The sequence below is a fragment of the Gouania willdenowi genome, chromosome 15, assembly GCF_900634775.1.
Source record: "Gouania willdenowi chromosome 15, fGouWil2.1, whole genome shotgun sequence".
Taxonomy (NCBI): domain Eukaryota; kingdom Metazoa; phylum Chordata; class Actinopteri; order Blenniiformes; family Gobiesocidae; genus Gouania; species Gouania willdenowi.
This window is the reverse complement of record NC_041058.1, coordinates 30,182,782-30,207,784: the sequence shown is the minus strand read 5'-3', so window position 1 is coordinate 30,207,784 and position 25,003 is coordinate 30,182,782. Positions and strand designations below refer to the sequence as shown.

At 35.9% G+C, this 25,003-nt stretch overlaps 1 protein-coding gene across 24 annotated transcripts in view; it reads left to right on the top strand.

The window, feature by feature from the left end:
• rims1a (regulating synaptic membrane exocytosis 1a) overlaps positions 1–25,003 on the top strand; it is a 151,270-nt gene that overhangs the window by 86,527 nt on the left and 39,740 nt on the right. For 16 of the 24 annotated variants that reach the window (XM_028469292.1, XM_028469296.1, XM_028469309.1 and 13 more), the window contains 10 exons: positions 3,899–4,170; positions 4,507–5,171; positions 11,769–11,809; positions 13,711–13,824; positions 13,915–14,014; positions 15,831–15,954; positions 18,808–18,825; positions 19,685–19,731; positions 21,308–21,429; positions 21,523–21,653. In XM_028469292.1, coding sequence (XP_028325093.1) covers positions 3,899–4,170; positions 4,507–5,171; positions 11,769–11,809; positions 13,711–13,824; positions 13,915–14,014; positions 15,831–15,954; positions 18,808–18,825; positions 19,685–19,731; positions 21,308–21,429; positions 21,523–21,653 — 1,634 coding nt within the window. Of the gene's footprint in view, positions 1–1,530; positions 1,550–3,898; positions 4,171–4,506; positions 5,172–11,768; positions 11,810–13,710; positions 13,825–13,914; positions 14,015–15,830; positions 15,955–18,807; positions 18,826–19,684; positions 19,732–21,307; positions 21,430–21,522; positions 21,654–25,003 lie in introns of those variants that run through there. The other 8 variants (XM_028469311.1, XM_028469301.1, XM_028469291.1 and 5 more) reach the window with 4 other exon arrangements.

Sequence of the window (25,003 nt, the reverse complement as noted above, 5' to 3'; positions counted from 1 at the left end):
TGTCAAAGATCAACACTACTTTTTTAGACAGCAATGCATGTTTTGTTATTGCAATTAAATTGATTATAATGACTCTTCCTGTCCCTCAAAAGTTAGACTTGAAGAGCCATGATATGCTGCTGTTTTTTCTTCAATTGCATATCACGACAATATAAAGTTAGTAACATTAAAACAGTATTAAACAGTGTATTCTCAATGCTTTTTGAATGCAACATATTAAGCCATGTTAGCTAAGTGAGTTGGCTGTGAGTCTTGATTCTGTGAGTCATCTCAAGGTTAAGGTAATTGGAAAATTCATTCCCAAAACAGTTTAAGAAATGCAGTAGATGTTGGTGGTTTTTTCTTCTTTATTTCTATGGTAATATTGGTGCACATGACAACCTAGTCTTGATGTATTATTCTTGAATTAAATTGAATTATTAAAAAAACAAATGTGTATCAAACATCAACACAAACACGTACTACTTAATAGTACCCTGTTTTGTGTAATTTTATAAAAAAACTTAACATTATCAGATTATTAAATAAGAGGTTTTGAGGTACTACAGTTAGCCTTTCTTGATGGAAAACTCTAGAAATGCTGCAGAGCCATCCACCTTGAAAACCACAGATTGGTGCATGTATTCACCAAAGCTGTGTTGTACTATATGGGGTGTTTTGCTTTCTTTGTTTGTTGTTTCCTGTGTGTGTGTGTGTGTGTGTGTGTGTGCGTGTGCGTGTGCGTGTGCGTGTGTGTGTGTGTGTTTGTGTGCGTGTGCACGTGTGTGCATGCGTCCCTGGTGGTGCTGGGGTGTTTGGTAGGATAAATATAGCTGCGTCGGTGTAAAGCTGTTTTCTCCTCGGCTTTTGTAGCTTTAATCAAAAGCAATCTGGAGGAGGAAGAAATGGAAGAAGGGAACATAGAGTAGATAGAAAGAGGGAGAGAGAGAGAGATGGTGGATGCCAGAGTGTTTTATTTGAGCTCTCTTTAAAGAGTCTTTGGGGAGTGTTCAGGAGTAATGAGAACCCTGGTGGCTGGAGGAGAGGGACTGACTTAAAACTCCCCTCTGGCTTTCGGTGACCATTCTCTCTCTCTCTTTATTCCATACCTATCCTCACTTCCTCTGCCATCCCCCTTTGACTCCCTCAGCATCGCAATTGTGACAATCATGTCAATGCACAGAACTTTACTTCACTCAAAGTGAAATTTTCTCAGGCTGTAAACAGTTTAGGACACATGATGTACAAGTGTCAAGAGGTATATATAAAAAAGGAATGAAGACCTGACTTTGACTGAAATTTATGTCTAGCTGGGTTTTCATTACTGATTTTTGCAAAATAAAAGCGATATTTCTAAATGTCGACAAATTCTGATTGCGCTTTGAACTTGTTTCCATTGAACGTTGTTTTGAGAGGAGCCTCGTAACTGCCTTGAAATCTCATCCCGTGAGACTTCGCTGCAGAAAGACGAACGCTCAGAACCTCCTTTTAACACTCTGTATTCCTTTGTTGTCTTCTGTTTACACGTACTGCGTCATGTTTCCTTGGAGAGAAGTGGCCATGTGACCAGGTACGTCACGTCCTGTGACGTTTATTTGCGGGAAAAGTGTTTCCATTGAACTTTTGAGACACATTTCAATATTGAAACGTCTGAAATCCCTCCTCAACTTTTTAGCGATATTTGAGTGCTTTTTCAAAACTCAGGTGTTTCCATTACCAGTTTTTTTATTGTACTATGTAGACTTTGAGCTTTTCCAAGGGTAATCAGAATCACAAGTCCTTTATGGAGTCCTTAATAGAAACACAGCTACTGACTATTTCCCCAGTATTAATGTTTAAAATTAGGCTCACATATTTTAAGATCAGGTTGACTTCAAGGTTTCGGGAATGTTGAAACAATGGTGCATGATTTTGAACACTTTTGTGTGACCCAAACATGTGTAAATACAGTAGAGTGGCCATAAAGACAAATGCAGTGAAATAATAAATCACAGATTTTCCATTTTATCAGATTATCCGAAATCAATTCTTATGTAACTTCAGATATTAAGTGTTGGGACGATACACTAAGTTCACGATGCCATACAATAGCCAATAATGGGTTCACGGTAATGATACAATGTGATAACTTTGGAAAGAAAAAAAAAGATTATAAAAGGTTGCAGTTAAAAAAATAACTATGGTTTATTTGACTTTAACTCTGACATACTTACTCTGTGTATGACCTTTTCAACTACAAACCATAACAATCTCGTACGTAATATATTCTGTGGATTCTTAAAAATCTGATCCGCTCCTCTCTAGCGATACTACTCATACCCTTGACGATACATCTTGTGATGTTTTAATATTGTGATATCTTGTCGCATTATATAATGTCCTACCTTGATAGATAAACATATTCAGTATCGTAATGTCTTGTTTTTACAGATTTTTACCAAACGTCCTTCTTCCTAGGAGATCGAATATCAGTTTAACAATTTGCAGTTAATTTCATTGAACTCATTTCAATTCTAATATATTGAGTCTGCTGTTATGTTGTTTTGTATGTGTACATAAAAACAAGTCTAAAACAAAAGTACATATTTTGGTAGCTTAGTTTGCTTTCTGTGTCCAGTTGGCTTTGCTGTCTCCGTTCAAAAATGACTCACAGCGGAAGCCAAGCGACTCACCGCTTCCACTGCTGTGATGTCAATTCTAAAACACATTCATTAAAGCCTTTTTCTGTCTGACTCATTGGCAGCAGCACAGCTCTTTAGGAAGTGAATTGTTCCTCTCCCGGTTGGACAATCACAGGGATTCTAAATTAGTGGTAGGAAAAGTAGTTGATGGCAGGATAAAATAATACCTTATGGTTGGATAGCTGACATCTTTTCAGCACTAATTCAAGCAGTAGTGACACACATCTGTCATCTTTATGCAGTGTTAGGGAATACAACTTTGATGTCCTGCCATACTAGATAGTGCTTTCATGTTTCCCACCAATTTCAGTGTTTCTATGGTAGAAAATAATTACCTAAATATTTCCTTGAATGCATATTAAATTGTTAAGAACAAATGTGACTTAGATTAAAAATTCAGACATTTTTTACCAATTGTTCCTTAGTTATTCAATGGGCACACTGCACATTATTTGTTGGCTTGGATGAATACTTAGACATTCCAGCTTTTTCAAATCCAAAAAATATTTTTGTGACAGATTTTCATTGGCCCATAACTGCATGTGTGAATATAGGAAAAAATGTCATTTCTGTTTTGGATTTTAAGAGACTGTCATCTGAAACTTAAAGCATATACTGTATCTGACTAATCATTAGTGATGTGAACAGTCTGTGTTGATAGCTCAAAGCTGATCAAATTACAGGGAGCTGAGGTATATTCAAAGTTGTTTGCTGAAGGCCCAAACATGTTCCAGACCCAAACCCCGACAAACTTTTTTCGAATTATGAGGAGCTGGTATGTCAAGCAGATAGGATGTATAGCAGATGTGTTTTATATATTCTGAGAGTAGGTGGAGCTGTATTACTATACCAAATTTCAGTTTCCTATGAGGTACTGAGATAATGTGGCTGAAAATGGAAATAAAATAAGGACGTGCGGAAATTGACACATGCCTCCCTCACTAAATTTGTCATATCTCAAAAAGTATTCATCCAATCAAACTAATAATTTGCAATTCACAATTTTTTGAGACTGTGGTCAGTTGGCTATCCTAAAAAAATGTTGAAATGGCATGGAATGACTCATGTTACCACTTTTACATTTGCCTATGAAATGTTTCAGAAAGAACAATATCACCTAAACCAAAAGAAAGCCTGGTTAGAATCTTGTTACTGTATTTTTAGAAAATCCTTCTTGAAAATCTTTGGCGTAGAAAAAGTACTGAATACTCCTCACCAGTGTTTCTGATTGTTTCTAGGTGATCTGGGTGTGCAATAACTGCCGGAAACAGCAGGAAATCCTTACCAAGCCCGGTGATTGGTTCACGGGTCCATCGGGGAAGCCCAGCGGCCTTGGTTCGGCTGTCAGTGAGCCGTCTGTGTGCCAAACACCTGGGGACAAGCAGCTCCAATCTCGCTCTCAGGTGCCCTCAGGTTCGACCACTGCAATTCAAGACTCCAGCCGCCTGGGCGTGCCTGGCACGATAGCAGGCATGGACCCTCGGTCGCTGAGCGAACCACCATGTGACACGTAAGATGTTCCGATGCAACATATCCCGATTATTTGTCATTTATAATGAGTTAAAAGATCTGAAACGTACATGAAATACTTCATTCATGCAAAAATCTATTAAATAGTCTGTTAGTTTGTGATTTTTGTATAAAATATTGCTTTTTTTAATTTCTATTTTGTATGGCATTTACACTCCTTTCAATGGGAGTCCCACTCTCCAGCTAACAAAAATGTTTATCATAAAAAGTGCTCAGAAATTGCAGATGGAAGCCTGAATAAAGCGAAACATCTACCAAAAATAAAAATGTGCCATCTCACCCTGTCACTTCAAACCACTTCCTCTGTTCTTCTCAGGAGAAACAAGCGGGGAGGTGGTGGAGCTGGTCGGGGGGAGCGGCGGACGGGTCAACAGAGGCTGCAAACCCAGGTTTCTATGGACCGGGACCTCCGAGGTGAACCCAGGGAGCGCCGGGAAGGCCGGCGACTGACAAAGGGACGCTCTCTGGAGCATGATCCCGTTGGAGGTGGAGGAGGCACAGAAAGGCGGACAGAGGAGGGCGGATACCCCCTTCAACCATCAGGGCCGGTCCCTCCGGGGGGAAGGGGCCACCCCATACCAATGCAGGGTCAGGCTCCGGGCATTGGGGAAGGAAAGGTCTTGGATGGCTCTCGAAATAGGCAGAGGACGGTGGGTGGGATTGATCATGCACTTACCCAGCAAGCCCCTCCACCTATTGGCTCAGGCCCTGGCCAGGCCCCTGGTCAGGGACCTGGACAGGGACCAGTAGTGAAAAGGACCAAACGGGAGAAGGCCGAGAGCATGCTACGCAATGATTCATTAAGCTCTGACCAATCGGAATCATTGCGACCTCCACCCCCAAGGCCCTACAAGTCGAAGAGAGGGCTGGGGATGGGTGGGAAGAGACAGACCAGCGTCAGCAGCTCAGAGGAGGAGGGCGGGACCACGCCGGAATACAGCAGCTGTGAGGATGCAGAGATCGAAAGTGTCAGCGAGAGAGGTGAGGAAGTCAATTCTCTGTTTGTTTGCGTGTGCTTCAGAGCTCATCAGTAACGGCGCTGTTTGACCCTCGTTGATCTTTGGGACGGCCAACAATGTCCCTGAGCCTGGTGTTTATCTCACACCACAGAGCTTCTGTCACGTCTGATCTGTTACATGTCACTTTTGAAGCAGCTTTAAAAAGTCCCTCTAGTGTGCTTAAAAATCATACAGATTAAACAAATACACAGCTCAGCCATGTACTATTAGACTTGATTGTTGACTCAGAGCAACTTCATACTTCAATGCTTTCTACTGAAAAAATAATCAGTTATACCAGTTAGTTTAGACCAAGTGATTTGTTTGGATGACAGACATTCAAAGAGTGCAGATTTAGAGCAACAGCACTAGGACTTCTTACGGATCATATCACTCCGCTGTACAGCTGATCTAAATACCGTTATTTACTGTTACATCTTGGGCTACACACCATTGTATACTGTCGCTACGTTCACACTGCAGTTCTTAATGCACAATTCAGATTTTTTCAAACAATCAGATTTCTTTTTTGCGGATGGTTGTTCGTATTACATATTAAATGCATCTTCAATCAGTTTGGAGTATACGACACTGAAGTGACGCGCATGCGCAGAAGTTGTCCTAAGGTGACACGTACGATGTTTACGAAATTAAATATGGAGGCATCCAGTGTAGGAGTGTTTAGCACTGAGAAATGTTCCTTCCAACCGAAGTTAGCACTTCATAACTTTAAGGAGAGTGAAAAAGAAGAGGGCCAGGTTTATTTCTCTAGTTGTTTCCAGTGTGATGGCTGCTACATCTTCACAGCGATCTGTATAGGGATGTCAGCGGCTTCAACGATGCAGAGTTCATTAAAATCTGAATTGTGTTGTTCAGACTGTCTTTAACAGATCGGATGCAGGTCGTGTATGGAAAAATAGATCTGTATTGGGTCACATTTGCCTGCAGTGTGAACTGCATATTAGCACGTGTGCTCTCCAGTTGTGGAACTATTTTTGGTGTTGGAGCAAAATAATTAAATAAACATACAAATGGGCTCGTAGAACTGTTGTATATTGTTGGTGTGATTATCTACGGTGACTGAATCACACCAGTGCTGATATTTCAGCACAACAGCACTCCCTCTCGTGTGATATTGCTTAATTATCTAGTTAGATTTCAAACCCGTATACTTCCTTTGTCATACTGCCATTTGTGCTGTGATTTCCTTTGTGGACATTAGGCTCAATAACTTCCCAACTGCATCGTATGAAAACCTGACCATTATACAAACAGCACTGTATTCTCATTGTATTCAAATACATCCCCCTTAAATCACGGTGCCTTGATTAACATTGTGGTTAAAAGCTATCAAATAATTCTCCTTATTAGCACGTTTCCTTCATTCTATTATGCTGCCAGTCTAATACACTCACTTTAAAATCAACTTCACACTGGTTTTGGATTTAGTAGTATAGGTTTCTGACACGAATAAAGTACAGCACATTGTTGGCAGCAGGTATATAGTCTCTGCCTGGATGCTGGACATTAGTCCCACCATCAATCATGTACAAGTTTTAGATGAGTGTTTTTTTTAGGGCTGGTTTAAAACACGCTGCAGTGGCAGTGAGGAGCTGCTTCCTTTTTTAGCTCCAGCCTGAGATCAGATTAGTTCTGAGATGGAGCTTCTGGCAGCTGAGAGGCATCCAGGCATGTAAATCACTGCACAATCAGTGTTTTGCATGCACACACTAGTGCACGCACGCACACACACTCACACACACACACACACACACACACACACACACACACACACACACACACACACACACACACACACACACACACACACACACACACACACACACACACACACACACAATGTTGGAATATCTAATACACTATCATGGGCCTTTAAGATCAAAATCAAATAATTTTTATCTAATATTCACAAATCTAAAGGCATTATTAGTAACATTCTTCCCATTTTCAGCACTACATGCAGACCTTAATCAATGTATGATTATAAAGTAAAATGTTGTGCCCACCAATGGAGCTGTCAGCTCATTGCAGGACAATTGTTGGAATCACAGGACAGAATGTGGGATTGCCTGTGATAGGAACGTCTGCACTGTCACAGTTTCAAAACTCCACACACTGGATCTGATCATAATGGACAATATGAGTGATGGGAAATAAGGATCAGGTGTTGGGTTCATTACTACAGGTGTGTGATGACAGAGTCTTTGAAGGAGGAATAGAGAGCAAAGCCAGGAGAGAGAAAGAGAGAACAGGAGCAGACAATGCAAAACAACTGACTGGTGGAGGTAAACTATATCAGTAGCTAAGTCTACCCAGAGGCAGTTAGAAAGAAGCACATCTGCTGTTACGCACACATAGCTACGTCTCCAAAGTCATTTACACAGGGCAGTGTGAATGAAATGTAGGGTTGTTAAACATGGTTTTCTATTTCATTTTCTATTTATTTTATTGAATTGTTGAATCTTCTTTTGTTTAAGGTTAAAATGTATACAACCCATCGGTTAATAATTAACGGGTCAGTTTTTTCTCACACATATTGCTGACTGTTGTTCTCTGTGTGAGTTATACCACTTTATCAAGCCTTTTCTAACATTCCACACTACAAAAAAAGTAATACAAATTTTATAGGATTGGCTCATTATGTATCAATATCGGTATTGGCCAATAATTAAGGCTGCAATATTGATATCGTAATGGAAGATAAAAAGTGTCACTGTGATCAAAGGTGCCCATCCATGTTCTAGATAGAATTATTAAAATGCTGATACTATTAGTTAATCAGAATTTTGGTATCTTTTTTTTAAAGACACTTTCTTGCATAAAAATATCCGTGGCTTCTGCTAAAGACTATTATTAGATATCTATCGACTAGTGATGTAACGATTCACTCAACTCCCGATACGATACGATTCGATTCACGATACTGGGTTTAAAGGAGCCGTTTCATTTGGCGACAGCGTCGGAGACGAAGTGAAGAAAAAAGAAGGAATGTTGATCAAAACTGTAATCAGGAAAAACAGTGTTTTCAAACCTTACAGGGCATTACTGTTAAATATCCTACTATACTTTACATTTCTATGATAACAGAAATTCTCAATGTTCTCAATGGCCCAAAATTTGGTTGCAGGTGAAAAAACAAAACACCTAAAAATCTTGTACTGTTGTTTTACTTTCTCTCTTCTTTCTGACAGCAGAAGTTTAAAACATTGCTTTTACATACCTCTTCAATAATGTTGTCTTCTTAAATGTCACTTATTGTTTAGTGGAAGTTGGAGATTAAAAACTGCTCTTTTTCTTTAATGTATTGTGTGTTTGTTACATTTAAATTCTGAGATATTTTTCTCAGTTTGGGTGGGGGCTTGTTATTTGGAGGTGGTGTTGGTTGAGAATCACTTTATTACAAGGAAGGTTTTGAGTATCCTGAAGTTGGCACAAGGGCCCTAAATACAAATACTGCCACGTCCACCCCTGCTCTAAACTAGATGCCCCAAAATGTTGATATTTAAACGACTAATGGCTAAAAGCAGAAGCTATTGCTGAGTCAGCCACGTACTACTATGAGCACTGGCTTTAAGATTACATAATGTCACTCGTTAACCTCCTCGTCTCTTTGCTCTTAGGAACGCTTGGCTTCGTTTTACTTTGTGTCATAACGGAGCTGTTGAAGCCCGTGCACACACTGCAGACGCTCTCGCCCACCCAACCACTAACCTCCCCCGGCTCATGTGTACACAGCAACCGAGAATAGTCTCAAGAAAACATCAACAAGGAAATGTTATGATGAGTTTGGACATGGACAACATGCTGTCTGCCCTGGTTTGTAAAACAGCTGGCATCCAGGAATTCACCAGATCAGATTAACATAACTAAAATTATGCTGGTGTTGCTTAAATGATCCATAGCTGGTGCTTTAATGCAGTGGTTCTCAACCTTTTCAGGCCGTGTCCCCCAAAATAAAGGTTCCAGAGAACGGGCACCTCCACTGTAGCTGAAAGTAGTTGAACACAGACATGAACATTGAAGAACAGTCATATGGAGACAGGACCATCTATAAGGGGGAATAAAGGGGAGAGATTTTTGGGGTCCATCCATAAAGTCAATAAAATAATGGTCCATTGTTGTATGAATCTGTGATAACCACATTTATTTATTCATCTGAATAATATCCACTGTTATCAGGAACGTTTAGCATTATTTGTGTCATAGTACATAGTCATCTTAAAGATGTAATTCCTTGTTTGGATGGTGGAAAAAGTGGTAAAATAGGATTTTAAATTAAAAAAAATAAAAATAAAAGAACAAAACGTTCAACAAAGATGAAAGAAAGAATAAACGTTAAATAAGTGTATAATTAAGTAAAAGACTGTTAAAAATAAGGATCAGATACACACACATTACAGTCGTAAAAAATAAAGTAAGAAAGATAATACTAATAATAATAATAATACATATACAAATTATATACTGATTAACTAACCCTGACCCTGACAAATCTGTTAAATCAATGCATTTATCAGGTTATACAATATATTGGTTTTACTTTGTATATTATTTTGGTGGTGAGAAAATGTCCCACTTTGACTTTTTGTGTAAGCAAATGTTTAGATGATCATTTCTCCAGTGAGTAATGATCATTTGGTCAAATGTCCTCACACCGTGTAAACATAAGACATCAGTGGTAATTTTATAGTCATGGTCATCGTCATCATCCCATAGTATGCTAAATCTTCTCCAGGTGTTCAATAATAATCCAATAATGTGCCCATTCTGGTTATTGTGTGCAAACTCTCACCTGATGAAATGTCATTTTGAAAGTATTATGACCAGGTGAAAGTAATGGATTGCAAGGACTCACGTTACTGTTATTGAGCTGATTTTATGGGTATATTTCCAAATCAGTCATTTTACTTGTACTTATTATACATTTTTAAAGAATTAAAGTAATTCATTACATTTCTACAGTAAATTATTATTTTTTTTTTTCCTTTAAAATGATCAACGAGCATTTTGAAACTACAAGAAATGAAATGACCAGACAACAATCAAATGCATCACATCATCATAGACGACCAATCAGATTAAACATAATGCACCACGTCAAAACAGCATTGAACTGGTTATTTTCTCAGTTTTACAGTTCATAAATGTAGCTATACTTAGTCTGAATTTTAATTATTATTTTGAATTGAATTTATTGGTGTTTTTTTTTTTCAAAAGAATCTTTTATTTTATACAGATGCCTTTGTGGAAAATAAATTAAGTTCCAATTGTGCAAGATCTGGTTTCTTCCTTTTTACATTTATACATGAGATGTTTACTGTATGCAAGGGAACCGTGGCAAGATGTATTACCAAAAATAAACATAAGGGTGAATGTAACTAGTAACTTGTATTTGTATTGTTTGTATTGTTAAATAATGTATTTTGTATTGTTTTCTACAAATGATCACGAGCAGAATTACTTTTTTTTTAGCCTCTCACGTCTGCTTTATCACGCAACCTTTTAGGTGAAGAATTTCAGAATTAAAAGTTTTTGAAATTTCCCCTGAGTAAAATGGCTACGATTTAACTTCATTTTCATCAATCCAAACTAGGGATGTAACGATTAATCGTAAGGGAGTTAAAAATCGATTAATAGGTATCACGATTGACATTGATACTTTGAAAATTGAATCACAGTACTTTTTGTAAACAGCAGAGGGCGCTATATATTTGTCCCTTCTCTTGTCCAGCAGTATACGCGGTGGGTGGAATCTGCTACTACTTTCTTTCTGGCCGCCTTCTGCTCTTAAACATGTTCCTAAATGATTCCTTACCCCTTTAGCACCGAAAGAATATCTGTAATATTACGTGGATATCTGTAAAAGTCACGTTTTTCTATTAGGTCTGTCTGCTAGCATAGCATCTCTTCTTCACTGCAAGAATTTCTGCATGCCAACCGACCACTGGGTTACCAGCACCCTCTGCTGGTCCAAACAAATATCTGACGTAAATCAGTAAAATGACTTTTTTTAATTTTTTTTTAAGTCCAATTGTTAAGGCACAAAATACATTTTCATTTGCACTTTTAAAAAGAAAAAGAACTATTATGCAGTTTTACATTGTTTACTATAGAACCAGAATTTAAATTAATAGGCTTCTTCTTCATTTGTATTATTTCTTCATTTATTTCATTCAAGATTTATTTTTAGTTAAATTGCATTGTTTTGAATAGTTTATCAAGGGATTCTTTTGACAATGAAGAATAAAAGGAAAATAGTACAGTATTTTCTAGTTTTTTTCACAAAAAAAATAAAGGAATATTTTTTAGTCATCATTTTTCTACAGTCCCATGTTGTAAAATAAATCGTGAGAGAATCTTATCGTGAACCCAGTATCGTGAATCGAATCAGATCGCGAGTTGAGTGAATCGTTACATCCCTAATCCAAACGATCTCTGCTGTAAACGAACGCCTCCTAATGTTCTCCAAATGTAGCTGAGCTGTGTATGACTGGTGTGTGTGTGTGTGTTTTTACTGCTACCTCTACACTACACTGATCTGGTCTCTTTCCCTCTGCAGGCGACTGGGAGTGTTACCCACATGATTCCACTGTTTGGCACGTAAGTCACTGCTTTAGGCTTTTAAAGAACTTTCGATTGATTGATGTGTGTGTGTGTGTGTGTTGAGTCTTATATAGTCTGTCATCTTTCAGAGAGCATCGTAGTACGTACAGACTGACTGTAGCTGCAAACATAAACATGATTATTATTATTTATTACATTATTCCATACATTACTACAGTATATTTTAAATGAAATGTGCTATTTTTATGAGGCAGCAAATCATCCAAAACCTAAGTCTAGTGTAACGTAAAGTTATCACACAATAGAATCAGCACTGGAGAAATCTACAGGTGAAATGGCATTGAATATGGATTAATTAGTGATTTCTTAACCATTTACAGTCATTCATTTAAAAGCTGTGTGTACCATAAGCTGTCATTAACATAGTCAGTGTTCTAATCAAACATGAGGTAACTTTAATTGCCTAAAATCTCAAAACAGTATATTTGGATTTAGTTTACAGAAGGAAAAGTAAATCAAAATATATTGTTATTTTTGTTGACTAATAAAAATTATGAGACAAAATCCAGCAAAGTTTTTTGTTTTTTTTTGAAGGTATCCAATCAAAACTTCTGTTGTTACATTTAAGCTTTATTGCCCTCACATATCAGTAATTGAAGCTTTAAAAATAGAATAAAACTTGTGTGCTTTTGTCAATGATATCTGAAACAGATTAAGATGACTAGACTATATGAAATAGTCTTGGTAACAACATTTTGACTAAAACCAAATAGCATTTTAGTCAAGACTAAATAACATTCCATGACCAACACTAATATGAGGTAAAACGTTTTTGATTTTAGTTTGAATAAGAATAGAATGATGAGACAAAGTGCATTGAAAAGCCTTTTATTTACATTAAAATGTGATATTTTCAGTTAAACATAATGGAATGATGAAAGTCAGAATAATATATAGAATGGATTACAGCAGTGGTTCTCAACCTTTCTTGGGTCGTGACACCTTTTTTTATATCACAAATTTCTTATTATTTTTTAATCATGTTTATAGTGTGTTTATGTTTATTCATTTTTTACTATTTTTATTTTTGAGGAAGTGAAAGTATAGAATACAGTTTTTTGAGATTGTGTGTTGTTTTAATTTGAAAAAGAACAAAAAATAAAATAATAGAAATTACAAAAATATGTATTATATTATATTTTTATTTAATTATATAATATTTTTCTACTGTATTTTGCAAAGATATATACATTATGAAGGAAGTGAAAGTATATAATACAGTTGTTTGCGATTGTGCGTGGTGTTTTAATTTGAAAATGAATTAAAAGAAAATTACAAAAATATATTTTATATTGTTATTATTATTTAGTTATTTAATAAACTATTTATTTTTTCTACTGTATTTTTTCAAAGCTAGATTTATATTTGAGGAAGTGAAAGTATAAAATACAGTTGCTTAGGATTGTGCGTGGTGTTTTAATTTTAATATTATTATAAATATTCTATATATAATATTGTTTTATTCCAAAAATATAGTTTTTATTTTTTATTATCGTTTAATTAACTATCAGATTTTTCTACTGTATTTTTTTTTAAACCAGATATATATATTATATTATATTTGAGGAAGTGAAAGTATAGAATACAGTTGTTTGAGATTGTGTGCGGTGTTTCAATTTTAAAAAGAATAATAATAATTTAAAAAATTATTTTGACCCCACCACATGGGGTCATGACCCCAAGGTTGAAAAACCCAGAATTACAGTGAAAGACATTAAACAAATCTAAACTTCGCACAAAAACGTAAGAAAATGTGTGTTTGATAAATGATTACTTTGCTGTAACAATACTTCTTGGCAATAAACCTTATTTTGTAGGATGATTTATTTAGTTTTTATTTCATTCTTTATTTTTTATGTCCCTGACCTAATTTGCAGCATCCTGTAACTTGGCAGCCTTCCAAGGAGGGAGACCACCTGATTGGTCGCATCACCCTCAGCAAGCGAAGTGCCACCATGCCTAAAGAAGCCGGAGCTTTGCTGGGGTTAAAGGTCAGAGGCGATGGGCACACACTGCAGTTCTATGGTGGGTGTTTTTAGTTCCTCATCATGGTCGTCTCTGCTCTGCTGGTTTGTCTGCAGGTGGTGGGAGGGAGAGTGACCGAGAGCGGCAGATTAGGTGCCTTCATCACTAAAGTTAAAAAGGGAAGCCTGGCAGACGTGGTGGGACATCTCAGAGCAGGTACAGAGTGGAAATCAACACACACACACACACACTAGGGGTGTGCATTGCCATGAATCTGATAATACAATACGATTCATGATTTTAATTACATGATATGATTATCCCGATACTGAACAATGCGATATACGTTGCGATATATTGCAAAATCAATAATTACAAATTTCACCTTTACAAGTACAAAATGGTATGAAATAGAGTTTGTCTTTTTTTTTTTAAACTTGCTAGAACAAGTAAATGGTAACTAACTGAAAATCAAGTATCATTAAAAAAAAAAAAACAAGTGTTATGTTTATCAAACTGTCAAATTATGTTTTCCATAAAAGTTTATCTAATGCTTCTACAACAGATTTGGATTCTGTTAAAGGGGACATAATACACTAATGTTTGACCTTTTAAAACAGTTTCCTGTGGTCTAAATGACATATCTGTGCTGGGGTTTGGTCAAAAAATAACATGAATCAAGCAACAGGGAGAGATTTATGACCCTGTATAAACCAGATCTTTCAGAGTGCCCCGTTTACCTCCCCCTCCCCCCGCCCCTCTCCTCCGCGCCAATTCAACTTCTGACGTCACAAAGTGAGAACATTTGAAACGGAGCACTTTTCTCTGTGTTATAAGATTTACAAAGACCACAAATAAACGACTGGATGGGTTTATTTCACATTGTGTGTGGCGGTGGACACTCAAGTAACCTCATATGTGTTGAAAAATACTGCAAAGTGGATTCTTCATAATATGTCCCATTTAAGTTCTTAAATTCTCAAAGCTCCAGTATTATGCTATTTTACACCCATTTCATTTGGTCTTAGAACCCCAACAACATAGTATTTGAGGTTTATTTTACCAAACTGGCCTGTTTTCTAGAGTTTTAGCATTCTGAAAAGTCTTTCAGACCGCTCTTAAATACAGGCTGTTTTTTGGGCCCTAATGTATATGCATGCTGCTTCAACGTGTGTGTTTATCACAGCAGCAGTAAATCATTGACAGTATTCCTTCTCCTCCTTACTTGTCTGACCACAGAACTAGTCCATTTAAGATGATTGTCCATTGTTTTGTCCAACCGCTGCGTCGCATTGGGTCAAAAACAAGTCAGATCATCCCATATAACGGCTACTAAAAATGAAACTGTTGTGAGCGCTCTTCGGGTTATCTCTATACTGGATTATCTATATACTGAACGTAATATCAACCTGCCTTCGCTATGTTTGTTTAACTTATGAGGTAGTTTGAGAGGGAGTAGCTCACATTCTTATAGGGTAGGAGGAGCAAGAATGTCAGGAGGAGGAGTTTCCCCCTTATGATGTATTAGTGGGGAAAAATCAAAAAATGTGGAATAACAAGAGAGGGAGGAAACTGAAATTTTTCAACGTTGGCCCTCTGAATGAGGCTAAAGGGATGTATATCACTATAGCAAAAACCATTATGAAGTGATTTTTTTCATCATACTGCCCCTGTAAAAAAAAAAAATAGCCACACACATCTCTAAAGTGCCCAGTATGTTTTATGAAAATAAAGTGCAATCAACTTCCAGCTAAAATGTATTGAGGAATGATGTAGTTTAACAAGGTCTAATGTGGTTCACTGACACCTAGTGACTGGGCGTTTACGTGCTATTTATATGTTGGTGCAATTAGATGTTTTTTTGTGAAAAAACACAATTAAAAAAAATCAATTTGAAAATTTTTTGGATCCATACGATAATCGTGCGGTGAAATATCACTATATATCGCTGAACCAATTTTTTCTTACACCTTTAATACACACACGCACTGAAAAACTGAGCAGACCCACAGTATGTGCATGTCTGTTTCAGGGGATGAGGTTTTGCAGTGGAATGGGAAGCTGTTACCGGGGGCAACCATGAAGGAAGTTTACAACATTATCCTGGAATCTCAAGCAGAGCCACAGGTGGAGCTGGTGGTATCCAGACCTATTGGGTAAGTCAGGACCCAACCTCACCGTAAACCCATGGTGTGCAGGTGAAAGCATGACTCAGACAGGATGATGACAGTGTGTTTGTATTCTCTCCATAATTGCACTGCTCTATAAACAGACAGTCATTATTAGAACTGCTGATAGGGTTTGCCAAGTTCTTCTAAAGGTGATTTCCATTTATCTTGTGTGTCCTGCCTACAAAGGCACTTGCAATTATTATAAGGATAGTATAAGATGAATCATGTTGGAGCTAAAGTATGTGTTTGGTCAAACATAAACCAAACCTTTAATCATAGCTGCTGCTGTAATTATTATTGAATTTTAGGCTAAATTTAATTCAAAGTCTAAGTCATTTTGCATCAGTTCAGGCTTCAACTCACAATTTTTGGCACAAGACGATGCTCTATATCACTGAGATGATTAACACATGGAAATGTGACTTGTAGCTTCACTAATTGACTAAACCAGTCACCTGTGTGCAAGACAGCAGCTGTTAGCGTTTAATGGTAGATTTAAAACGGCTGCTAAAAATTCATCTTTTGAGAAGAGAACCCCCCCCCCCCCCCCCCCGACCAAAAAAATAAATAAATGAATAAATTCTATAGAGATAACATGGAGATGTTGGTCATTTGTTTTAACAATGATTTATTGGCTCCACAATTGAAAGAGTGATGTTTAAAAATGACCTTTTTGCATTGACTCCAATTGAGAGCAAAATTCTAAACGCTCTAAAAATTAATTTTTTTAGACAAAATTGTGGTATTTTCCAAACAGCATCTGCAATAACTAATGTTTTTCAATTTTTTTATGAACGTTGAAATTGTATTTAGCAAGAACTTGAAAGTATAATCACATTTTGATGCTCTGTAGGCTCAGTTTTTGTTAAATCAAAACTCTGTGTGGATTATTAGTGTGGGACAGTGAAAAACACAGTGATGGACTTCATAATTATCAAAAGGTTTAAATCTAATAAAGTTTCTGAAATATGTAGCACCTATAGTTGATTTGTTGTGAATTTTCTAAATTTTAAACTTTTTGAACCAAAATTTGGTGACTTTTTTTTTTTCGTGGGCAGTAGGATTTGGTCTGAAGAAAAACATGCAGAATAACAACAGGTTTGTGGTATCTTAGGCTGCCTGGCCCCTAACAAGCACTTCATTAACAACACTTTGAAACAGAATCACCCTTTTTTCATAGTGTTTTATCTCTTAGTTGTCAACAAAAACAAATAGTGCAGCCGACTTCCATTTATTTTCAACAGTCCTAAATGGTATTTTCATTACTGATCACTGAAAACAGTAGGGATGTAACGATTCACTCAACTCCCGATACGATTCGATTCACGATACTGGGTTCACGATACGATTTATTTTACAAAATGAGAATGTTGACAAATGACTGAAAAATATTCCTTCATGTTTTTGGGGGAAATACTGTACTATTTTCCTTTTATTTTTCATTGTCTAAAGAATCCCTTGATAAACTATTCAAAATGATGCAATTTAACTAAAAATAAATCTTGAATGAAATAAATAAAGGAATAATAGAAATGAAGAAGAAACCTATTAATTTAAATTCTGGTTTTATAGTAAACAATTCAAAACTGCATAATAGTTCTTTTTCTTTTTAAAAGTGCAACTGAAAATGTATTTTGTGCCTTAACAATTGGACTTAAAAAAACCCAAAAAAAACAGTCATTTTACTGTATTTACGTCAGATATTTGTTTAGACCAGCAGAGGGCGCTAGTAACCCAGTGGTCGGTTGGCATGCAGTTATTCCACCAGTGAAGAAGAGAAGCTATGCTAGCAGACAGAGCTAATAGAAAAACGTGACTTTTACAGATATTCACGTAATATTACAGATATTCTTTCGGTGCTAAAGGAGTAAAGAATCATTTATGAGCATGTTTAACAGTAAATGGCGGCCAGAAAGAAAAGAGTAGCAGATTCCGCCCATCACTTCCGCTTCTGGAAGGATTAATATATAGCGCCCTCTGCTGTTTAAAAAAAGTACTGCGATTCAATTTTCAGAGCATCGATGTGAACCGTGGTACCTATGAATCGATTTTCAACTGCCTTACGATTAATCGTTACATCCCTAGAAAACAGTGATTGTTTTAAACATTTTTAGATGTGTCATGATCATTATTTGATGTATTTTAACATGCATTAGTGCAGTGGTTCCCTGCATTTTTGAGGCTGTGACCCCAGACATTTGTTTTATATATATATATATATAGAATTCATTTTTGATCATGTTTGTTATGCTGTTTTACAAATACAGTGTGGCCAGGATTAGTGACAAGATGTGCCAGCTCAGATCATTGTATACTGCATTTTATTTGAACTGTAGATTTATATTTGAGAAATGAAAGAATACAGCTGTTTGAGATTGTGTGTGTGTGTGTGTGTGTGTGTGTGTGTGTGTGTGTGTGTGTGTGTGTGTGTGTGTGTGTGTGTGTGTGTGTGTGTGTGTGTTTAATTTAGAAAAATAATAATAATTATAACAATTTAAAGATTAAGCTGGACACTAAAAATGAAGATTGTTGATGTTTTACTGCTTTGTTTAACCAGGCAGAGGCATTTATACATCAAAGCAGTGCAAACATGTTTTATATAGGAAATTATTTGTGTAATTTGTCATTAAAACACATTAAAAAAGCTTCCACTGTATCTGTTAGTGCATGTGTGCAGTGGTAATTCACCGTAATGGAAGGAGTTCTGCTGTTACAGCTTTATGATGTTTTAATGATATTATCAGACTTCATTTAATGCTTTGTTATCTATCGCAGTTATTAAAACATTTGATGGCAAATCAGTTGAATGTATAAATTTCTCTCCAAACACTTACGAAGGGTTTATAGAAAATTACAGTAAGTAACCTGCATATTTTACAACCTGTCCTGCTTATTTAGTTGTGCCTGTGTCGTTTTGCATCCCCAAAATGAACTGAAGTGGACCCTCCTATTAATGCACACCCATTGAACTCATTCGACTCTAATGGTTTAAAAAAATTAAAAAAACTCAAGGGATGCAAAACGCAAATTTTTTTAGCTTATTTGCATCCCTTTTTATGTTTCATCATTCCTGGTATGATATGCCTAAGAAGTCACTCGCTTTAAATACTAACATAGGTCTTATCATGTGGACACTTTACAATTCATCGCTTGTTTATTAATTTGGTTTGTTATCTTTTATCTGTCAACCACTAATCAGTCTTATAGCTCAATTATGAACCAATACCCGTACTCAAAGATGACATTTTTAGAAACATGGAAGTTATGGTGGACGCCAAAATGGCATCAGATATCAGTCAGATGTCAGATTCCAAAAAAAAAAACAAAAGACAAAACTATTCATGTTCTTGAAATATTGGATCCACTAGAGATCAGAACTTTCAGGTGGCGATTTCAACCTTTTATGATTTTCCACTTTAGATTTTTTTGCAGCGCAGTCCAGTTGGAGGACAGCACGGTGCACCATTATTTAATCCATGTTCTGACCAATAGGATGCATCCATTAGGAAACCCTGTCGTCACAACGAGAGTTTGCCTGTGCTCACTGCTTTCTTTTGCTTTTTTTTCTTTCTTTTCATCTGTAGCCTTTTCCAAGCACACAGAACTTGTTTACACCCTTACCAATGCTGTCATAATGTGCATGCATTATATATACAATATAAGAGATTTATATCTACTACTACTGTCTACTGATGAGCCTTTGTTTCTGTTTTAGTGATATCCCAAGAATCCCCGACACGTCCCACCCCCCATTAGAATCCAGTAAGTATCTGAGAGAACTTGTCCTGTTAGGGCTGCTAACACATGTTAGCATGTCCTAAATGTATCTGTTTGATCTGGAAAAACTTTCATAATAGATCAATCTAGAGCAAAAACACAGAGAGAACGGTCATTTATTGCATTGTATTTGTTGATTTTGTATGTGTGAGTGGTTTTTGACTTTGTGCACATTCCACTTAGTTCATACACTGGCAATACACTCCTTAAATCAAGAATAAAGTAGAAATGTTGAGATTAAAGTTAAAATTTCAAGATTAAAGTTGCAATTTAATGTCGAGATTGAAGTAAAAATTTCAATAATAAACTCAAAATACAAAATTGTGATAAAAGTTAAAGGTTTGCTGTTAACGTCAAATCTACGGAAGCTGACTAGCGCCAATTCACCATAAACGACAAGTCTCCATTCAAACTGAAAGAATGTATTTGTTATTAAACCCAACTTCAAAGTATAGTTTAACGCATTCATCGATACATGGCCACGATCTGACGTTTGTTGTCAAACGGTGAATTGACCCGAGTCAGCTTCCGTAGATTTGACTTAATTAGCAAACCTTTGACTTTAATCTCAACATTGTATTTCAACTTTATTCACCAAATTTAAACTTTAATCTCAACATTTTGACTTTATTCTTGATTTGCATATTCATCAAAATTGGTCCTAACTCGCTTCTGTACATTATGGTTGTATTAGTGAGTAAAACATTTATTCTAATCAGAGACATTTTGTGTAGCATGGAATTAAGTCTGACTGCAAGATCTAAAGCCCAGAATCAATTCTCTAAATATCTTTTCAAAACAGCCAAAGTCACTTATTTGACCCTTTTATTGTGGCCTCTATATGTACAGTGTTAAAAAAAAAAAATTTTTTTAAATTTTGTAAAACTCGTGCAGAGACACATTATGTTTTTTCCAAAGAGACACATTAGCAGAAATAGGAAATCTAACAAAACAATCTGTTCACATCATTAATCCTGATACAGGACTTGGTTAAATAATAATTAGGATGCAATGTGACATCATCATAGAGTTGGTTCTTGCTGTTTAGGGACTTTTTACTAAGATACTTATGTGGAACCAATATTTGGTCAAACTGAAAGAAAAAGAATCCTAAACTTTCCGGTATCACCTGCACTTTTCAGAGCTAAAGTTTTATATATTACACATTTGCAGTGACTTTTTCTTAAAAAATCGTAGCAAAGCTACAGCTTTAACGCTGCTTTCAATCACATTGCCTACAATGATTGTCTTTATAAATACAGTATGTTGAACCAGGACGTAGACGCTGTTTTATGCATCGTTGGTTTTCTTCAAAGGGGCTATTTAGGTTTACATACCTGTGTACTTTAGTGACTACAAGCCTCATAGGCTCAAAGTAGGGCAGGAGCATTGTAATTTATCATGCTGACAGTAATGCTCTGTGTTCTGTTTTGGTGAAGTCGTCCAGAGAATAGTCGTCTAATTTCTGGTTGTGATGTTAAGTGAACTCACACTGGGTGAGAATGTTTGAATCCGATAAAACTCTGGAGGTTTCATTCAGATTCTTCTTTTCTCCTCGTAGCAGGTTCCAGTTCTTTTGAGTCCCAGAAGATGGAGAGACCGTCCTTAAATGTCCTGTCTCCCTCCAGTCCTGGAATGCTCCAAGATGCTCCACAGCTGATGCCAGGCCAGCTCTCAGTAAGTGTGCGTGTTTTGATCCAGTTTCCCATTTGGTAGTTATTTTATTTTTTTTATGGAGTGAAACTCTTATGCGTATTTGTGCACCCCCCATGCCAGGTGAAGCTGTGGTACGATAAAGTGGGTCACCAGCTCATAGTCAATGTGCTGCAGGCTTCAGAGCTTCCTGTTAGAGCTGATGGACGACCCAGAAGCCCCTACGTCAAAATGTACTTCCTCCCTGACCGCAGGTGAGCTTGTCTTTCATATCTTTGGTATAGAACTCATGACTTTTGTTCATCAAATGTATAAAGGAATTGTATCTTAAAGGTTTAACCCTGTGTTTCTCAAATGGGGGTAGGTGTACCCCTAGGGGTACGCGATGGCACTACAGGGGGAACTAGAGAGAGAGAGAGAGAGGAAAATTAACAAATAAAGTCTCAGTCTTGGTGAGATGACCGGGAATGATAAACACAGAAACTATAGAAACAAATCTATTCAGGAGCCTCAAATCAGTGCTTCTCAACCTTGGGGTCGCATGAAAATTATAAAAAAATTTAAATAGATAAATTATTACTCTTATTTTTAATTAAAAATCACAAAAACACTATGCTTTTTTAGGGAGGCTTTTGAGCCACAGTTTTGTATCTGCCCAATGTAGGCTTTGTATGTACCCTTTTATTTACCGACACTGCACTGTACTGGCATATGTACTCTGTTATTGTTTTAAACTGTAAAATGTGAAGCACTTTGTGACCCTGGTCTGTGAAAAGCTCTATATAAATCAATGTTACGCATACCCCTGGTTGGGAATCACTGCCATAGACAGATGCATACAAATGTTTTCACTTCATTCTTACTGTAATTTCTTGTTTTTTTCACAACACATTTCTGGTTTTTTCACTGAAAGTTGCAGCAAAAAACAATGGCAGATGTTCTTTTTGATGTTTACACGGAAATATCTAAATCTGGCCAAAATATAATGTCTTGTGGAATGAGGTTCTATCACTAAACAAAAATGGTGTCAAGCCAATCTCTGTACACTTTGTCTGTATGGAGAAGAAATCAAAGTAAGAATGAGCAAAAACATTACTATGCATCTGTCTATGGGACTCCACATCCCACAATGCAAAGCAGCAAACTTTTCCAAAAACATTTTTCTAAAAGTGTTTACGGTGGAGATGAAAACAAACTTTCAAGTGGTAATCTCAACCTTTAACATCTTTTTGGGAGCAAATAATGTTTGAATTATTGATCTATGAGGCATGTTTAAGTAACGTACAAAATACAGTCATACAGTCAATTCATGATGTCTTCATTGGTTCCTTCAGCAATTTTGTCTCGTATTTCTAGTCAGATATAAATGCAATTGGACTAAAGTCACAAATTGTAAAATTCACAAATTATAAAATTCATGACTCCAAAATGTTGTCAATTGTTTAATGAACAATGAACATGTATTTAGCAAGAATTTGTAATTAAGTAAATGTTCACAAAACCATTAACGGTCAAACATTTTGGTGCAATGAAGGCTCAATTTTTGATCAATCAAAAATCTGTGTGGATGGTTTGTGTAGAACAAGTTACAAGTTTGGTGTCAATTGAGCAACAGTTGTGGAAGAAGGTTTTATAAGTTTAGTAATGGACTGTTTAATTTGCAATAGTTTTAAATGTATATTACAGTTGTTGTTGTTTTTCTGTATTGGGGCTACATTCTGTTAAAAGTTCATAACTTGTAGGATATTTGGTTGATTTGTTGTGAATTTTCCTAATTTTGAACTTAAGAGGCTTGCTGTAGCGCCACCTGTAGGACTATTACTATTACAAAATGTGGTGATTGTTTGCACATTAGAAGTAGGAACTTGCAGGATAACAATAGGGTCCTGGCAGCGTAGGCTAAATGATTCCAACTTTTTTTTTCCCAGTGTGTGATATTAAATGAACTTCGTTACTAACTAAAATGTAGCAAAAAGCAGGAAAATGAGGTCAATCTTACCAACAATTGTACACACCTGTTGGAGGAATGCAAATGTTATCTGATGGGTTCCCGCGGGTCCTTAAAAAGTCTTACAAGGCATTACATTCATGAATCTAAAAATAAGGCCTTAATTGTCTTTAAAATGTCTTAAATCAATCTTTCAAAAGTCTTAAATTTCAACACATAATAAGTATGGTTTTATGATTGAAAGTTAGTCTCACATTTCAAGATAAATGGTTATTAAAAAGATGTATAAATGGTAATGTAAAAATGTAAATTTAACAAAAATTGCCACTCCAACAAGTACTTTTCTTAATGGCTTTTCTTATTGGTTTTTATTTTTTGTATTTTTGTTGTTTTATAGATTTTTGGCTATTTTTGTATTCATGTTGTGTTTTTGAAGTGGTTTTCATTATTTTAGTCTGTTTTTTTTGTGTATTTTACTGTCATTTTGTATATTTTTTTGTGTTTACTTTTGGGGCCTCCAGTTGCACGTCTGCACTAGACACTAGAAAAAAATGACCCTAACCAAGGGTTCTGTAACCTACGGCTCTGGAGTCTCATGTGACTCTTTGACTCTTTTGCAATGGCTCCCTATAGCTTTAAAAAATATTAGAATATATAGTTGTTCTTTTTTTACAGAGGCTATTAATGATTAATGACAAATAAAATCATGATATAAAAATTTGTTAACCTAAAAATATATCACGTTGTGCAATCTTCCTACTTCACCTTCTGCAACATCTACAGACTATCAACTTTCCCTGTAAATTATTATTATAAATAAAGTTTTAAATCCCTGGTAAAATAACTAAACCAACAAAAACACTATTCTGGAAGAAAATAAAGATTTTAATTGTGTGGGAACAGATTCATTTAGCCGTCAATGTGAAATATGTTAAATATGCATGTTTTACGTGTGGCAAGAAATGAGCAATTAGCATGTGTTGATCACATGATCATGTGTTATCAAACTTCAAATTACTTTTTGTAGCCTTTTAAATACATTAACTTTCTTTATATAACATTGTGTTCATGCAAACTGAGATGCATAAGAATTTGAAGATGTAAGATAGTGTTTTTTTTTTTTTTTATGTTACTTTTTTATTTTAAACTGTGTTTAAGATGCCATTTACATGATCAATATAAATCAAATCAAATAAAACAATTATTAAATTCTGTATATAATTTAATACACTGTATTGTCTTCATTAAGAATGTATTTTTTTCAGGTCTGGAAGGACTTTAATCCAAGTGAGATGAGGCAATTATGTTTACTGGAATTATATTCATTGGTAGATAGTATGTAATTTGTACTATATCTTACAGTATAATTAGGATGATGAGCATTACCACTTCCTACTTCCAAGTTTCCCAAGATGCATTTCAAACTTACGGTAAAAACTTGAATCACACTGATGCTAAATATCTCTGTTGATTCTCCACCTTTGAAAGTTCTGAAAACATTTTAAGTAGAATATCAACATGTGCTCATTTGATCCATAAAACTAAGTATACAGATTTCATTCCCACATTTTGGAGATTTTTGTAGACCCTCCATTGTGCTACAGAAAACACTTAACTTCAAAACAAAAGCCTTATTTACAAAACAGTTAAAAAAAA